Genomic DNA, 16,595 nt, shown 5'->3' with positions numbered 1-16,595 from the left:
CGGCGCCAAGAGCGGCTCCGAAGCGTCGACCCAGGCATTGTTCCGCCGCGTCCGCCGTGATTGACGGGATTCGCTGCTCCTTCGGCGGCGGCGGCGGCGGCGGTGGCGGCGGGAGCTCACTCTTCAGTGAACAGCTGACGGGTGACACCCATCACGCGAGACGCGTCTCACCTGGTGCAAACCTCCCTGGAGACTGACATGTTCCCCCTCTACATGTTCATAATCAAGAGGAAGAAGGGAATGTGACAGAAAAGCTACTGATTCTGCCTCTGAGCATTAATGTTGACATCCACAATAACATCTGATAGATATTTCTTTATATTCTATTGAAAAACGCTCTGTTGCTGATGCTGAGTTACCAAGACAACACTAAAGGATGGAGCTCGAACAATGAACACATTTCTTTATTGAAACTAAACGTGACTTTTCTCATTGTTAAGAACACATATTGAACCTATCTACAGACTCCATTATTGAAAGGTGACAATTCCGAAAATGTCGACAAAAAACATGAAGGATTAATAAGAAAAATCACGGCAGTTTGGATTGAAACACATTTCAAACTGTAACGTTTTGCATATGGACAACATGGAGCCGGTGGAGCTTCTCTTAGGGGGGGGGGGGTCAACAGCGCGATGCTGAGCCTACTCTCTCCTGCCTCGGCCCGTCTTCAGCCAGGACACAAACTCCTTGGCCGCCTGGTCCTGCAGGTAGGAGCTCACGTCGCTGGTGTAGGTGCCGTCCGCGTGGCGCCTGAGCAGACTGCAACGACGACACACGCCATGAGTGACAACGTGGTGCACGGTGTGTGTGTGTGTGTGTGTGGGGGGGGGGGGGGGGGTCGGTTATGACGGTGTAGTGGAGGAAGCTCTTACCCGTTCCTCTTTGAGTTCTTCAGCCACTGAACGAAGTCCTGCGCTCTCCTCGTCTCCAGGTATTTGCTGTAGTCGTTGGAAAATGTTCCCTCTGAATGTCTCTTCATGTTTGGAGCCTCGATGGGTTCAGGGGTCATGGAGTTTTCAGCCAAAAGCCTGGAATGAAAAGCATCAGCTCATCTCCCGCAAACACCTTGTCTCATCAACATCTGTCCCTGCAAAACTAAATATTAGTCAGCGGGTCTTCTTTAATTGTTAAGTTACTGTATCAGATACTTCTTCCTCTAGCGATGGCTCATTGCCTGAGGAAAGTTGAGGCCAGCGTGAACGAGAACAAGCTGAAATGTGCTCTTACATGAAGTTCCGCTCTGCGTCCTGGTCGGGCACCTGCCAGCTGCTCTGGATCATGACGAGGAGCAGGAGTCCAGCAAAAGAGTGGGCGCTGGTCATGGTTCGAGCTTCTGAAAGGCAGAAAGAGAGACGAGGAGGCTACGTCGCCACGTGTCGAGGAGCCGCTCCGTATGTGGAAGTCCGGGCGTCCTCACCTGTGCCGCTTCGCGCTGAGCGTGGGTGGAGTCGGCTGCCTGGCGCCCCTGCTTCTCCTTTGGCTCCAGGAGCTGATCTGCTCCGTCTTTTATAGCGGAGCGGAGGTTCACTCTCCCAGGCGACTCCCTCCTCACGCGTCCTCTCCTACTCCCAACCCATTAGTCAGCTTCCGTCCAAACCTCGGTGTGTTTGACTTGGTTTTGTGGACAGCACCAACATAGCGTGACCTCTGCCCCGTGGTTCACAACAATATCTTCAATTTCTCTCTGCTGAAGATCATGTTGCTCAAAAAAAATAATGAAACTGTTACTTTTTTACACGGTTTATTTGATTGTCATCAGGGCAGAACTGCAACACGTGAAATCATCAGTTTAGATTTTAATGCATTATTATATTTACAGTACACAAGATGTTTTCAGTCATCGCTGCATGCAGTGGCTTTTAGCAATAATCACAATAAATGTCACATTTCTTCACATAAAATCCTGATTTGAACAGGTAATTCATTATACACTGAAAATTTGTCTAATGGCTTCAGAATAGGTTTCGGATTATAACACACAAGTGGTGATGCTCAGTACGAATGCTGCCACGTTATTCACGTCTCTTTGGCGCTAACAAGGCATTTCTGCAGAAAGTGGCTCATGAGCGTGTACAGGTGGCGTGTGGCCGATCCAGCCAGAGCGTGGTCCCTGTCCGTGTACCACTGCAATCACAACCCAGCTCCCATTAGTGTCTGCACAACACAATTAGTGTCTAATTTCTACACAAGGCAATGCGAATGAATCATATTCACAAAAACAACAATCGTGATAAATCAAGCGTGTGGACAATTAAACCACGACAACTTCTCTTCAAATGAAACCCTGATTGACTTAACAGCGTCAGCGTCAACATTCGCTCACTTCCCTGAACCAATATTTACCATGGCCTCGAAGTCCACTTTCTCGTCCACCAGCGCTTTGGAGATCTGTGCTGCCTGCTGGAAATGGACATTGTCTACAGGAAAGACAGCGCTTTTAGTGCACGCGTACGTGACCGAGCCTCCAAGCTCACGCTGCCGTGAAGGCAAATGGGTCTGTTTGCTCGGTGAGGACGGTTCAGACGTACCGTCCGCGGTGCCGTGGACCAGGAGGTACTTCACGCCCGCGAAGTTCTTCGCTCTGGCCGTCACCGAGGAGTTCTGTTGGACAAACGAGACGCTTGACTTCACAACGCACACGCCGAGTCATCATTGATCATCGTGATAGAGCGGAGGGCTTTTACTTTGTAGGAGTCTGCGTTCTCCGAGGGCCGGCCCATGTAGCGCTCGGTGTACACTGCATCTGCACAGTAACAACACAACTCAGGTGTGATCTGCAACACAACCCACTGATTATGCTGATATCAAACAAATTTCCACTCACCATAATATTCCCACTTTGCTACTGGGGCTACTGCTATTCCACACTTGAAGAGACCAGTGCCTGCACTCAAGGCCATTGAGGACACGTACCCACCATATGACTGAGGATCATAAGTGATTACATTTTATAAACGATAACAATAAATAAATAAATAAAATTATGTTGAGTATGAGATGACAGGAACATAGTTGAACTCACCCAACCCCATATTGCTATTCTGTCCTTGTCAATAAAACCCATGTCAATAAATTTTCTGTAACACAAAGTTTGTTATGTCACTAAACCGGACGTTTAACCTCTAATAATTGATATTTAATTATTTCTCACAGAGGCCAAATGTTCAGACACACTTCACCTCACGGCCGTTATCTGGTCTTCCACTTCAAAAGTTCCAAGGCGCCTGTAGACGGAGTGCAGTATCTGGTCGCCTTGGTAACCGCTTCCCCTCCCATCGAAGCTGGCGACGATAATCCCGTGTGAGCTGGAGAGGTACGTGGCCCAGTTCAGCTTGAAGCGATAGTCCACCCTCTGACTGCAGGGGCCGCCGTACCTGCACCGGGCGGCGACAGTGGGCCTCCTTGAATCAGCAGCTTTTAGGTTCATGAACTTTACAGAACAAAGGGGTTTCCACTTACACGTCAATGAGAAGCGGGTACTTTTTAGACTTCTTGAAGTTTGGCGGTAACATCATTTGATACCAAAGATCTGCCAGTGATCAAATACCCGTTACATTCGAGGTTAATTCATCATATGTAACTTAATGTAACATTAATAAGTTAGAATTAAAACATCCATATCTGTCGTCATCAAACATTTCTGTTCAAATCACCAAATCCTGCAACTCTCAGTGTTCCGCGCTGCATTTTGGGCATCTGGAACTGTGACAGAATATCTTCCAGTGCCCTGTTGTCCTCCAGGACTGCGAGCTCTGAAAGCAGAACACATCCAGGCAGTAGTAGGAGGAATTTTCCAAAGGTAAAAAAAATGGATGTGACTTTTGGAACCCCCCCCCCCCCCCTTGTACCTGCACTCGGGCTCCTGTTGTCTATGAGTGAGAAGAGCGGCAATCCAGGTCCTGGCGGAAACCAAAATAAGACGTTTGCACATGAAACCCGTTCAAGCCTAACATCATGGATGAGGTGCTCCTGAACAGGTAACTGACCGTAGCATTTCAACAGGAAGTAGGAGGCAGAGTAGCTGAAGTAGGCATAGTTGTACTGACACCTGTCGTGGTGCAGGTCACAGGTGAGGCAGCGAGGGGCCGAGGGGCTGCTTCCGATCATTACCCTAGAAACGAGCAGCAACTCAGTTAAGAAATAATAATAATAGTAAAGAGGATGCAGGATAAAATATGAATGAATGAATCCATACTTGTATAGATTTCTTCTCACAGGCACTCCCTCGTACTCGTTGCTCGAAAAATATCTGTGTGTAATATTCTGACACGTCACATTTGCATTTCGTTGCCTTTTATTGTGACTGATCATTGTTGTATGGGCACTCACATGGCGTCTGGGGTTAGTTTGACTATGTAGGTGACCTCCCACCTCCCCGACGTGACAGGCGTCGCTTTGCCCTTAGCAACACGGCCTCAGTCAATGATTTGCTCAACGTGCGCACAATGCACGACGCGCGTTTATGCTGACACTTACGTCTTTGACGTGATGGATGTGTTTGTAGCCCTGGGTGTCACTCATGACTTTGTAGAAACTGAGAGTATCCTCAGCAAAGAAGAGCGGCAGAGGCACGTACTGAAAACAACAGGACTCACAGTCACGCGCGGGTTCAGATGACGTGACCAGTGAGTGACGGTGTTCGTCTCACACTTACGTGTCCCACCCAGCCCGTCCTGCTGCGTTGTTCAAAGCTCTGCACAGACGCATTCCTTCGCGGTTAATTACAGCCTAATTACACGATTGTCCCTGACGTCACCCACCGTACCTGCTTCTCCCTCCAGCGGCTTCCGTCGAAGTCGTAGACCTGGACGATCACGTAGTTCTGCGCCCTCGCGAGCCACTGCACGGCGACGCGCTGGTCCGTGGCCCAGGTCACCGAGCACAGAATGTGATCGCTGGGGAGGAGCCGACAGGAAGCGACAGGGGTCTCACGTTAGGCCTCGGCTGGAACGCATGCGAATTAGGAGGCGATATGAAGTGAAGGCTGTACAGACCCAGAGGCCACAGACGCAGGGGGAAGCACCTGTGTGCGCTGGGACGGATCCGTGGTGTCGACCACGAACAGCTGGACCTTGGTGAGGGTCGATCCGGCCTGCGGCACATGCGGTACTGATGACTGGTCATACAGTACATCAATAATCATTGAATGACGTTGGCAAACCTTGGGGTACGGCACGGCCACCGTCTCGGGGTACTGCCCAGCTCCGAACCAGGTGAACTCCACCTTGCGGACGTCCGTGTCGTTAAACTGGGCGTACGCCAGGAACCGGCCCGTCTTGGACCACCACAGCGCCCCGTTGGACGCGAACACCTCCTCTGGAGGGGCGGGACACAGGCCGTGGGCACTCACCGGACTTAGAGGCGGCGCGCTTGCGGGCGACAACGCGGGACTTACCCTCGTACACCCAGTCGGGGACGCCGTTGAGGATCTCGTTCTTTTTGCCGTCGTGCGTCACCTGCACGGCGTCGGCGCTGACGTTGGCTTTTAGGAAGAGGTTGAAGTCTGAGACGTAGGCCTGGAAATCACAAGGCGGCTGCTGGTTTACACCACATCTTTATTCAGAGTTACAGTGTCAGGGGTCATTTTCGTAATAAAAGAGGACTTTGAAACTGCTTCAAATCCCCCGTCTGAGGACGTGTGAAGCAATTCTTCCAAACCAGTGATGCTTAACTAGCTGCACCACTGTTTACATGGTGTGAACTCACATATTTGTTTCCGGTCGGGGCCCAGGCAAAGTACTGTACAACAGCTGGAAGAGTCACAGGTGTGAGAAATGTTCTGCGATGAGATACGGAAATACAGGCTCAGCGGATCGTAATCGCTGGTTATGTTTACGCCTCGGTTTAATGATCAGTGATGTTTCACAGTCGAAACATTTAATACGTCGACAATGAAACACGGTGACTTACGAACGCTCCCTATCGTAGATGGAGTATGACGCTGTGAATGAATGTCTCCATTTCTGTGAGATGCAAGACAAAAACTCATGATAAATGATGCTCATCATGAGATAATTAAACATCACACATTTTGAACTGGACATCGTTCTTGATTTTGATTGATTTTTTCTCACCTTTGTGTAATTGCTTTCAAAAGCGATGAATTTATAATCACCTGACAGCCAATAATCAGTGGCGTCCACTTGGGCCTGCGGCAAGAATGAAACGTTACTGCGGCTCACTTACACTGATTAGCACTCTGTGACTGAAGATTCATTCTTAAAAACATGTGCATATTACAAAGGTTGAGTTGCTCAGATACAGCGACTCCTCTTTGGTTTCAGCATTGTGCAGAAAGACGTCCCCATCTTTAGTTTTATGCAGATACTCCTTATCTGCAGATGTTAAAGACAACAGATACATCTGTGACAGGTTCGCACACAACGCCAGGACTCGGATAAATGCCGTTAACCGTGTGGTTAGCGGTGTTCTGGCTGGAGGTGGTACCTGAAATCCAGTGCAAATTGTAGGCCTTCCATCGGATGGTGTCATTGAAGTAGTCGTCAAAGGTGAACGGCCGCGTGTCGACACCGGGCTCTGAAACATCACACAGGCTCCATGGCTTTGTGTCGCTGTCGTGCCAGTGTAACAGTCACACGTGCGTCTGCGCGTCGCACGGTGGCGCGCTTCGAACTGAATCAGCTGCTGCGCCGATGCGCCCACACACGCGGGTTAGAAGCCCACATTCGCGTCTATTATTTTATGTTGATCACGTGACAAGGTAAGCTTCTTACTAAAAACACACATGCGTCCTTTAGGACACATTTAGACTAAGTATGAGAAATAAATACAAACAAACAAACAATCAAACACAAACGAACGACACTAACTGTGATTTACATTTACGCTCTTACTGAGCGTCTCGACGCAGAAACGGACGAGCTTCACTTACTGCTGAAATAAACCGCTGGGATGGTTATTAACATGATGACGACAGCCGCCCCCGCCGCCCCCCACAGCACTTTGCTGCAGCCCTGCGAAAGGTGACAGAAAGAAAAGTTGCGACAAACTTCATCGATGGGGGGGGGGGAAAGACGCACGAGCCAAACAGACGCCGCCGCGGCGCTTCTTCACTTAGTTAGTTCCACATAAAACCTCAAGTCTCTGAAAAAGTTCGCATTGCTGAAGCTTAGAGGAAACCGATTACTAACCATGACGCTGGCGGAGTCGCACTGAAGCTTTCGGTCAGTCCTTTAAGGGCGCTGTCATTACTTTTAGAGCCGCTTCTTGGACACGCGCTTCATGAACTCACTGCAAAAGAACGATCGGAGTAATTGACTCGATAGCGCGCGCGCGAGCCGTGCGTCGTCCTGCGTGGGGCTCCTCACGCGTCCCGCTGCATTCCTGAGAGGAGTCCGGCACCAGACAGAGATGACTCCACGGAGTCAGCACAACTTTCCAAGAACGCACCACTTCGCTGGTATTTGGGAAGCGGCTCTTTTTTTAACCGAGGGCGCAAGTCACTCAACAAATGTGAGAGCGCGCAAAAAGTCCCAACTTGGCTCCGCACAGTTCGTTTCCTCATTTGGAAATAAGAACATGTTTACAGTTGTAGGAATGTCGCCAAACCAGTGAAACATCTTCTAACTATAATTAATGGCATAACTGCTGCATTGGGTTGCATCAGATTGTATGGGTGTACCTAATAAAGTGGCCAACGAGGGTAAATGCAATTCAAATGTTTTTTTTTTTGGTTTTGTTTTAAGCCAGACAATGAAGAGTTTCACATTTTACAGCATGTATGTCTCCACACGCCCTATTAACAGGTCTCTGGGTCTGTAGATGGAAACAGCGGTTCTATAAATAGCACCAATAATGACTAACATTTGTTTTTCAGGGAAAATCATCATCTGTTCGTGACCATGTGTGCTGACAGGTGGGCTCTGAGGGGCAATCACAGGCCCGGATGCTTCCATCCCATGAGGCTGCGCAGGTTTCAAGGGATTGTTTTATTATTAGTAAATGTTTCCAGTTCATTTTTCTCCCAGTGAGGCACACGCCACATATTTCATGAATGACAGAATTCCAGCAGGAGTAACAGAGTACAGTAAAATCATGTCAAATATCCCAACATAATCTGAAATTCTAGTGAATCAAATACAAAATACACCAAACCAGCCACCTGGTTAAGATAAGAACAAGGCTGATCAGATGGTCGCTTGAATCCGCTGCAGTTCATTCGGTTTCGTCCTCATCGGAGCTCTCTGCCAGCTGTGCCGCGTGCTCAACGTAGTCAAAGTCGGCAAACGTCACGGGGAGATCCTTCCACTTCATGCATTTTTTATAAGGCTCCCCGTGCAGCCACACCACAAAGTGCTGCACCAGGAGGCTGGGGCACTCGATGTTGCGATACAGCCTCATCGAACCCCATCTCTGGAAAGGAGGCCCATAAAAGTTAAGCCTTTGGCAAAGATGGAGGATGAACATGACATGTGAAGCATCAACTTTAACCTATAAAAATAAACCTTCCTAAACCTAAAAAATCCTGATTTACCTCCCCACAGGCCTTGCACGCTATGAAGCCATTGCTCTCCAACTCCAGAAGTCGCTGGGAGAGAGACGTGTTTTCTGTCCGATTGAAAAGGTTGCTGTAAGAAAAGGAACAGCCCTTTGGCTTTTACATCAACCAAAACCCACAGGAGCTTCAGAACGAGAGTAATCGAGTGAAAACTGAGGTTCGTACCTAAACTGTGACGTCACATTGACGACGTGCTTGTTTTCAATGATGTGGATGTCGCTGCCCGTGCACACGTGAACCCCACAGCCTCGGCAGGTGAACTTCACGTCAGACGGGTCGATGGTTTTAACGGCATTCCTTATCTTCTGCTTCTCTTTCATCTTATTCTCCAGTATAGCGTGCAACTGAAACTCTTTGATCTGTTGAAGCAGCAAAAACCAAAACTGTTTGAATTGCACATCAACGTGTTCAGTGTAACTTGAATGTTTGTTCACGTACCTTTCCCTCATAGACCTCATGACTCATGGCTCTTATTTTGTCAATGGCTTTGTTCATCATATTTAGTCGGTGTTCGTTTACAACCTCCTTTTCCGCCACCCCGGAGTTCTTCACCTCTACTAAGATGTAACTGCTGTCCTCAGCTCGTCCTCTGCCTTTGGCCTGTACAAGTTGCAGTAATAACGACAAGGTCACAACCCGGCAAGAAAATCAACAGGTCCTTTCTCGTTCGGATGCCGCCCACCTGAATCATAGCGATCTCATTGGTCACGAGGCCGTATCGGATGACGAGGTTGCAGGCTGGTATGTCCAAACCTTCCTCGGCCACAGTGGTGGCGATCAGCAGGTTCACAGCCCCGGTACTGAAGTTGGTCAGTACGTTCTTTTGTTCCGCCTGGCGACAACAAAAAGGCATTCGACAGTTAAACGCGACATACATGAGCATTCTGGAGGTAAAAGTCCCGAAGGAGCGTATGGGGTGCTGAATGTAAAAGGAGCACCTATAACTAGTTTTCTCACATTTAACTAAATGTGCAAAAGTCTAAATGTAAATGTTAAATATAAATGTAAATGTTAAATGTTAAATATAAATGTTAAATAAAAATGTTAAATGTAAATGTTAAATCTAAATGTTAAATGTTAAATGTTAAATGTAAATGTTAAATCTAAATGTAAATGTTAAATGTAAATGTTAAATGTAAATCTAAATGTTAAATGTTAAATCTAAATGTTAAATCTAAATGTAAATGTTAAATGTAAATGTTAAATGATCGAACTGAATATTTACGTAGACTCCACCCCCTATCCTAGATCAGTGACGCAGACTCAAACACGTCAAACAGTACGCATAGCTCCGCCCACATCTGACTCGGTGCACGAAAATACTGGAGAGAAGCCTGAAGTCGAAGCCATCATGGCCGCCAGCTCCGACTCCCTCCCGTTGGGGGAGATTGAACGGGCTGTAACGGCAGGTGTGCGGGCTGAGGCTCCGCTTCAAACTGCTGTTCTGTCGTAAACACCATTAATGGGGAGTTAAGTAGGTTTAAAAAGAATATTTCTGTGGCGCCGGTGGAGAATTAGTTGGCTAACTATACTAGCTAGCCGAAGTTACGTCCAGGCTAAAAACAAAAGTTTCCAGATCAGATGTGGGCGGGGTTTGCGCGCACTGTTTGAGGTGATTGAGTTCGCGTCTCTGATCTGAGACCAGCGCTGTTTGAGGGTAGGGATGGAGTCTACTTGCACATTCATGAATATTCAGTTTACACTCGGCGAACATTTAACATTTAACATTTAACATTTAACATTTACATTTAACATTAACATTTAGACTTCTGCAAATTTAACTAAATGTCAGATAACATGTTGTGACATTTAGTTAAATGTGAGAAAACTAGTTATAGGTGCTCCTTTTACATTCGGCACCCCATAGGAGCGTTGGGCCACTCACAGACGTCATGGGTTTTACAACACTCTGGTCTCCTCCTCCGATGACGTACGCTGCTTTCACGCCGATGTCTGCGAACTTGGGGTTTTCCTGAATCCACTGGTTTAGAGCGATGGCACTGCGGCGTGTTTTGGTGAAAATGATCCCTCTGGCGTCCGCTCTGCTGCTGAACTCCTTGAGAATGATCTTTCTCAGCTCTGACAGGCTTTCGTTTTCATACTGTGGATTTTTGGCGAGCTCCTGCAGCCTTTCCTTGTTATCTGCAGGGCACGAATTTGACAGACTTATGACTGATTCTGTTTATAATCTTAGATGTTGAAGGAAGGTTTAACAATATAGGGTGTTTGCTTATCAAGAGTTTTGATTTTTCAGATTAAAGGTTTCCCTCCATTTTTATGCTTTATGCTAAGCTAAGATAACCATATGCTATTGTCAAACTACAACCAAACAGCTGAGGTATTTTCATAATTTCTGTTACTTTACCTTTAAATAGTTTGAAGAGGAATCTTTCAGTGTCTGTAATTTGTACAGCTTCCTCAGCATCAGGAACTGTTTTCTTCTTCATTTCCTCCTCTTGGTATTTGTTCAGGAAACTGAAGGCATCGCACATGCGAATGGTGTTGCTGAGGTTCAGGGCTTCGCTATAGGAGCGAAGATGCTCCGTGCAAACGCGCACGTCGTGATTTTCTTCTTTTTCAGCTGAAATGAAGACGTCGGAGTGTTTAGGTCGACGTTACCTTTCCTGAGGGTGACAACAATGAGCTTGAGGGCGCGCTCACCTTTCCGCTCTAGCTGAACAACCCACTGTTCATAGGTCTGGGAGCCAACGTTACATGCTGGAGTCAGCTGAGCATGGGCATGAATAGCATCCATGATTTTCTTAATGACATCACCAAAAGGATCCTGAAATATATATGTTGTTATTGAAAACTCAGCACTCTAATGAATTGATGATATAAGGCAATGTTTTTTTAAACAAGTCAACCTCTTTTCTGTCTTCTACAGGTAGAACTGTTTTCTTGGGTTCCCTTTTGTAATTCCCAAGGTTGCTTGTCATAATTTTCCAAGCGTCCAGGTTTGCACAGATCTACAAACAGAACACAAATATCTTTAGGAATTCATAACATCCTTTCATTAACTTTGTTTTAGTTGGAAACCATCCAGCTGCCCTGTGTACAGGCTACTTACTGTAGCTGGTCAAACAGGTTACTGGCTGTCTAAGGCAAATATAACACACAGGGTAAGAAGGGTATTTACTCGCAGAATGTGCTCCTCGGCCTTTGCCATCATCGTGGCTCCGCCGACTCCTGGCGAAGCCGTCAGGCCCAGAATCTGAGGAAGGGGCACGGGCTCCTTCTGCACCTTCCTCCTGCTTGAGTTCTTGTTCTTTTGCTTCAGGTAGCGCATCATTATGTGGTTGTACACGCCTCCCTTCTGCGTATGGTGGCACTCGTCTATCACAATCAGACTCAGGTCTGCGCGGGGAGACAGAAAAACAAATGTGTTGCTCAAAAGTGAATGCTGTGCTCGCTGGACCCATGCAGTTCACTACTGAGCTGGAGTGGATAACATCGGACTGTTGAGCAAAACAGTGGCCTCTAATCAAAATTGCTTATATCGAAGTGTAAGTAAATGTACAATTTAAAAAAAAGCTATTTATGTTTCTGGAATAAACATACTGTAGGGACGTTTTCCCTTCCAGATACACTGTCTCTCATTACACAACACACTCCCACACAAACCATCATTTTCCAGCAAAGTTTGACGCATCATTTTGAGCCACACAACAACACATGATGGTAAAACTGTTTACTTGAGCGGAATTATGATCAGTCACCTTCCGACTGTTTGCCTAAAGCATAGTCAGTGTGAATTATGATCCTTCACACGAACAGGACGATGAAGATTAGTCTCTGCAGGGACGGACTATGGATATTGGCAGCTTGATGTGCTGTTGGTGATAAAAGCTCCCGTGTGGGTTCGATCAGCCACACGCTGATAGCTTGCACAGACACGCGGCCTAGAAATCAGCAGATATGAGGGGGGGGGGGCAGCACACGCTTTGAGGCGTTTCAACAAACAGCATATGTTCCACTGAGGTGGCTAATCCACCTTGGACTGACGAGTGCCAGCGAGTGAACAGCAGAACCGGAAAGACTTTGACAAGATCCTGTCAGGCGTCGTCGGGGGAGTTGCTGCTACGATTCCCCCGTGGACGGCTTTCTATTCCAGAACCTGTCAGTGTCTGCGGTTTTGGGCCCGGACACGTTTTTGATGGATGCTGGAGGGGAAATTATGGCCATGTTTTATTTGGATCGGCTATTTGTTATTGCGTGAGGCTCTCGTGCTGGATCCTCCTACTATTTGTGTTCCCTTCTGTGCTTTGTGCACATTACTTTACTTCCTCCCTTTCTGGCCACTCTCTGCTTTCCCTAGCAATAGTTAGCATTGTCTGACTGGTTCTTTCTCAAACACCTCCAACTCCGCACAGGTTTATTCCACCATACTGTACCGCTTAGCTTCACCCCTTCGTCCTCCCCCTTGGTGTCCCGCTCCAAGTAGTTCTCCAGGATCTGGGCCGTGCAGATGATGACGTCATTGTTCTTCACGATCTCAGTGAAAGAAATCCTGAGCTGGCTGTCGCCGCTGACTCGCTCCACTTTATAGGTGGGCTTCAGAAACGGCAAGAACTCCGTGGAATAATGCTGCTCGACGAGGGGGATCTGCAGAAGACAAACGGTTTCCATTCAAGTCGTTCTGTGGTTGTTCGAAGGGGCTCAGAAGGAACCATGATGACGGGTTCCGCTCACGTAACGATCTCTGTTTTTCCCGAGCTGTTCTTAAACTCAAATAAAAGCTTTAAATAAATAACTGGAAAGCTACAATTCAAAGTGATTGTTTCAGCGCAGGTTCAGGGAATGTTTAAACCTTGTGGCGAGCTGACCCACATGTGAAACTGAAAAAATAAAAATAAATAAATGTGGGTTTCCTTTTCTCATGTCAGGATGCAAAACTAGGTTCTCATACCTTGTTGACCAGGACGACCACCTTGCCCGTTCGGCCCTCTGCCCTCCTGCTGTCCAGATGTTTTTTGGTAATATAAACTGCAACTCTGGTTTTACCACTTCCTGTTGGGAGGCATATGATGATGTTTTTCCCCTCCAGGGCAGGTCTAGCGACCTCCTCCTGGTAATCTCGAAGAACAATATTATCCCTATCGGCCGCCGCCGCCGCTGCTGCTCCTGCTGGAGCGGGTCCATCTGTTGAAGCAGTGCAGAGGTTCAGACAGACAAGAACTGCTGACCGTGTCAGCAAGCCACAATTACAGGCATTACCAGCAGGGAAAGACTGCGCTGGGGCATTGGTGGTTATGGTCGCGCTGTGGAATGCCTTTACGATACTGTTGTAACTTTACCCTAAATAGTCGCACATCACATGTCCTTCTCACATGTTATTTACATTTAGCATTTCATCACCAGGCCGTTCGTCTCTCCTCTCTTCCTGCTTCCAAGGACAGAGCTGTACTTCACTTAGACTTGAAGGCCTTGAGAAGCTGTGACTCATTTGCTCTGTCTGCGCCAAGGATAAAACATGACTAAGGATCCAGGCACAATGCGTGTGGACCCCCCACTCTACAGCCTTCTCCTCTCACGGGCACACGTTGGTTCTACATCCGTCTCAGTTATTAGCTGAAACCCCCAGAACGACGTCTTTCTCAAGGCGGACAGTTTTTAATTTTCCTTCCCAGAGTCCCTGTGTTAAAGGTTAAAATGCAGCTACATAATATAAACAAGTGTCTTCTTCTTGAAACTTTAGATAATTATCTTATTAAAGATGGACGTCCACTGAGATTTAGTGCGGTGGACCTCGGCTGGAACAATCCTGAGATTGTTCATATGGTCAGATTTAACTCATTACTCACACTGGGAGAATAAAATACACTTCCTCTACTTCTTTACTTCACATAATCGTTTCCACATTCTCATTAGTCGGCACTTTGTGCCAGATCTCTGTGGATGGTTGATTAAACGCAAAGAGCCACTTTAGTCGACAAAGAGCGATGATGATCATGTACAGTAGTAGCCAACTACTCGACTGAAATAGGTCTGACACGCGTGGAGGTGCAGAACGGGGCCCTTTCCTCAACAAGCTTATATCAAATCTTACGTTCAACCTTCTTTACAATCTGACAATCCCGAGTCAGCATGTGGTTTCCATTCAAAGCGCAAGCTATGCACCATCCTCTATGACCTCTATGTGATTCATTGTGGTGCACACATGGAACATATTCCTTGGTGTGGAGCAGGCAGGCGGGAGAAATGTTCCACTTGCAGCACATTCCAACTGCGCTCGCTCAGGCTTCATACTATAGGGCTGCACAGACACAGGGGGATTTCTCCCTGCCATGAGTTTGGGTTTTGTGTGTGGGCTCCTTGGGCCCAGCTACGACAAGCGTCCCAGATTACTGACGTGCTTTAAATACTGGAACATCACCAGCAGCCAGGCCACGAGTGAATGGATCCCACCTGGCTCTGAGGGCTCCAAGCTGCTGGACAGTTGTGTGGATTCACCGCCTGCTCCTCGGTACATGTCTGAGAAGGAAGCAGACGACGGGGGCTTTAACTCACGCTTACGTGTGATGGTTATGGGCTCTTTTTAAGCAGAGTTAGACCTGTGGATTCATCCTGAGGATCCTCAGCTGTGCTGGTGTCCGTAAGCGCCGAGTCATCACAGCCGTCAGCTGCCGCCGGACACTCGCCTGTGGCCCCGTCTTTCACTGAGCACAGCATTTCATCAGAGCCCGTCAACAAAACACAGACATTTATCAAAAATAGTTTCGCATGTATTACAGACATCTACTTGAATCACTTAGTGAACGTGCTCCAGCTCACTGATAGTCAGTCACCTTGTTGCTTACTGTCAGAACACCCTCCAAGCAGCTTATACAGGTCATGGTGATCCGTTTCCCGCAGGACACTCAGAAATGTGGAAAACCACCCTGGCGGCTGCCTCACGATCCTTCTCAGCAGCTCACGGGCTCCGTTCCTGGCTCCTCTTTGTGCTGTTTCAGCGTTAACCTAAAATGGGATGAAAACAAACGCTGAAAAAAAAACTGGCTCATCCAGAGTGAGCCGTGAAGGATAAACGCCCTCTGGCGCCACCTTGTGGACGATCCCCGTCAGTACACCTAGATTCGTCAGAGTGGTAGGTTTCTATTTCTCACTTGGGTTTCACCTCACACGGTGAGAGTGGGAGAGTGAAGGAAGAAGATGGAGGTGCTGGATAAAAAACACGTGATGCAATACACGGAAACACGCATTTTTAGTATTGTGAGTTCTGACTTTCCTCGTATCGAGCAGATGAAACAGAAACATAAGCGAGACTTACGATGTCCATGTCCTCGGCGCTGAGCAGACCCTCAGCGTGGCACGGCACGCACACCTCGTCCGTGTTCATGGTCACCAGGCTCGGGTAGACTATTTGGATGAGCCGCACGCAGCAGTCGTTCTCCGCCTCCACGTCGGGCTCCACCGGCGTGTTCTTCACGCACTCCGCCGCGGACACGCAGCCCGAGTTTTCCAGGGCGTCGACAAAGGCCGTGAACCAGCCTTGGGTGTGCGGCTTCTTCATGACGGCGTTTATTAGAACATCTGCAGCCATTTGGTCGCCGTCCGTCCTCACCCTCTGTCTGATCTGGTCCTTTTGGTCGCTTTCGACAAAATACAAATGATCCAGCACCTGCTCGACCTTAAGGAGTTCCCTCAACTTCGGCCTGACGTCCTCAATGAGACGCTCCAGCACCTCGTCCGTATCGGATGCCATCATGACAGTATTCTGCTACAGCTTCCTATATCCCACTGGAAGGGAATCACCGGGTTTTTGTCCAGGGAAATTAAACTCTTTCGGTTTCGTTTTACCAAAAACGCGACTCCGGCTCTCACCACTAGATGTCGCAATCGGGACACGAGATAGATTTTACAAGCCCACGATGACCTACAAAGATAATTACTGCTTTTATCTGTAGAAATACCGGTAACTATATTTTGTTGCTATATAACATCATACTATAAAAAAGGTATAATAATAATATGGCCATTTTAATAAGTATACGTTTGTTTAATGTGGAATATGAAGTGGCCAGTGAGTTTATAGAGGCACTATATAATAATCCTCATATAGCCTCTTATATCC

General features: G+C 47.6%; 3 protein-coding genes across 4 annotated transcripts; all 3 read right to left on the bottom strand.

The window, feature by feature from the left end:
- Positions 1–365: 365 nt before the first annotated feature.
- On the bottom strand, positions 366–1,599 carry gcgb (glucagon b). Its single transcript, XM_029135709.3, has 4 exons — positions 1,421–1,599; positions 1,231–1,336; positions 876–1,031; positions 366–762 (listed from the first exon to the last, which is right to left on the bottom strand). The coding sequence occupies exons 2-4, from the start codon at positions 1,323–1,325 to the stop codon at positions 645–647; spliced, it is 369 nt and encodes a 122-aa protein (XP_028991542.1). The 5' UTR covers positions 1,326–1,336; positions 1,421–1,599; the 3' UTR covers positions 366–644.
- Positions 1,600–1,727: 128 nt separating this feature from the next.
- On the bottom strand, positions 1,728–7,535 carry fap (fibroblast activation protein, alpha). Of its 2 annotated transcripts, XM_029135708.3 has the most exons (26): positions 7,155–7,535; positions 6,896–6,977; positions 6,451–6,540; positions 6,244–6,338; positions 6,078–6,152; positions 5,914–5,966; positions 5,710–5,782; positions 5,399–5,519; positions 5,165–5,319; positions 4,998–5,095; positions 4,769–4,898; positions 4,658–4,696; positions 4,480–4,578; positions 4,333–4,403; positions 4,199–4,252; positions 3,990–4,114; positions 3,852–3,902; positions 3,657–3,755; positions 3,463–3,532; positions 3,183–3,377; positions 3,026–3,080; positions 2,828–2,927; positions 2,688–2,746; positions 2,532–2,604; positions 2,347–2,420; positions 1,728–2,127 (listed from the first exon to the last, which is right to left on the bottom strand). In XM_029135708.3, exons 1-26 carry the CDS (start codon positions 7,155–7,157, stop codon positions 2,020–2,022), a joined length of 2,247 nt encoding a protein of 748 aa, XP_028991541.1. In that variant the 5' UTR covers positions 7,158–7,535; the 3' UTR covers positions 1,728–2,019. The 2 variants fall into 2 exon arrangements, with proteins under 2 accessions (XP_028991541.1, XP_055360834.1); XM_055504859.1 differs by having other exon boundaries at positions 4,998–5,319.
- A 398-nt stretch (positions 7,536–7,933) lies between these two features.
- Positions 7,934–16,301, bottom strand: ifih1 (interferon induced with helicase C domain 1). Its single transcript, XM_029135707.3, has 16 exons — positions 15,792–16,301; positions 15,310–15,481; positions 15,076–15,180; positions 14,930–14,995; positions 13,431–13,663; positions 12,916–13,126; positions 11,661–11,878; positions 11,389–11,490; positions 11,183–11,306; positions 10,887–11,102; positions 10,407–10,663; positions 9,204–9,353; positions 8,960–9,121; positions 8,687–8,880; positions 8,498–8,591; positions 7,934–8,376 (listed from the first exon to the last, which is right to left on the bottom strand). The coding sequence occupies exons 1-16, from the start codon at positions 16,227–16,229 to the stop codon at positions 8,179–8,181; spliced, it is 2,940 nt and encodes a 979-aa protein (XP_028991540.1). The 5' UTR covers positions 16,230–16,301; the 3' UTR covers positions 7,934–8,178.
- Positions 16,302–16,595: the final 294 nt, after the last annotated feature.

The sequence above is a fragment of the Betta splendens genome, chromosome 21, assembly GCF_900634795.4.
Source record: "Betta splendens chromosome 21, fBetSpl5.4, whole genome shotgun sequence".
Lineage (NCBI taxonomy): Eukaryota > Metazoa > Chordata > Actinopteri > Anabantiformes > Osphronemidae > Betta > Betta splendens.
The sequence above is the reverse complement of the archived record's forward strand: the minus strand, read 5'-3'. Positions and strand labels throughout refer to the sequence as shown.

Bases quoted from the DNA above. Each gene is read 5' to 3' on its own strand.
- gcgb (XM_029135709.3), bottom strand. From the start codon at position 1,325: ATGACCAGCGCCCACTCTTTTGCTGGACTCCTGCTCCTCGTCATGATC. The intron at 1,032-1,230 runs GTAAGAGCACAT...TTTTCATTCCAG, and splicing joins GACGCAGAGCGGAACTTCAT to GCTTTTGGCTGAAAACTCCA. The intron at 763-875 runs GTAAGAGCTTCC...TCGTCGTTGCAG, and splicing joins AAGAACTCAAAGAGGAACGG to TCTGCTCAGGCGCCACGCGG.
- fap (XM_055504859.1), bottom strand. The intron at 4,579-4,657 runs GTAAGTGTGAGA...TGTTGTTTTCAG, and splicing joins GGACGGGCTGGGTGGGACAC to TACGTGCCTCTGCCGCTCTT. The intron at 4,404-4,479 runs GTAAGTGTCAGC...CGTGTTGCTAAG, and splicing joins ACATCCATCACGTCAAAGAC to GGCAAAGCGACGCCTGTCAC.
- ifih1 (XM_029135707.3), bottom strand. From the start codon at position 16,229: ATGATGGCATCCGATACGGACGAGGTGCTGGAGCGTCTCATTGAGGAC. The intron at 11,879-12,915 runs GTACAGTATGGT...CTCCCCGCGCAG, and splicing joins CGAAGGGGTGAAGCTAAGCG to ACCTGAGTCTGATTGTGATA. The intron at 8,592-8,686 runs GTACGAACCTCA...CTTTTCTTACAG, and splicing joins AATGTGACGTCACAGTTTAG to CAACCTTTTCAATCGGACAG.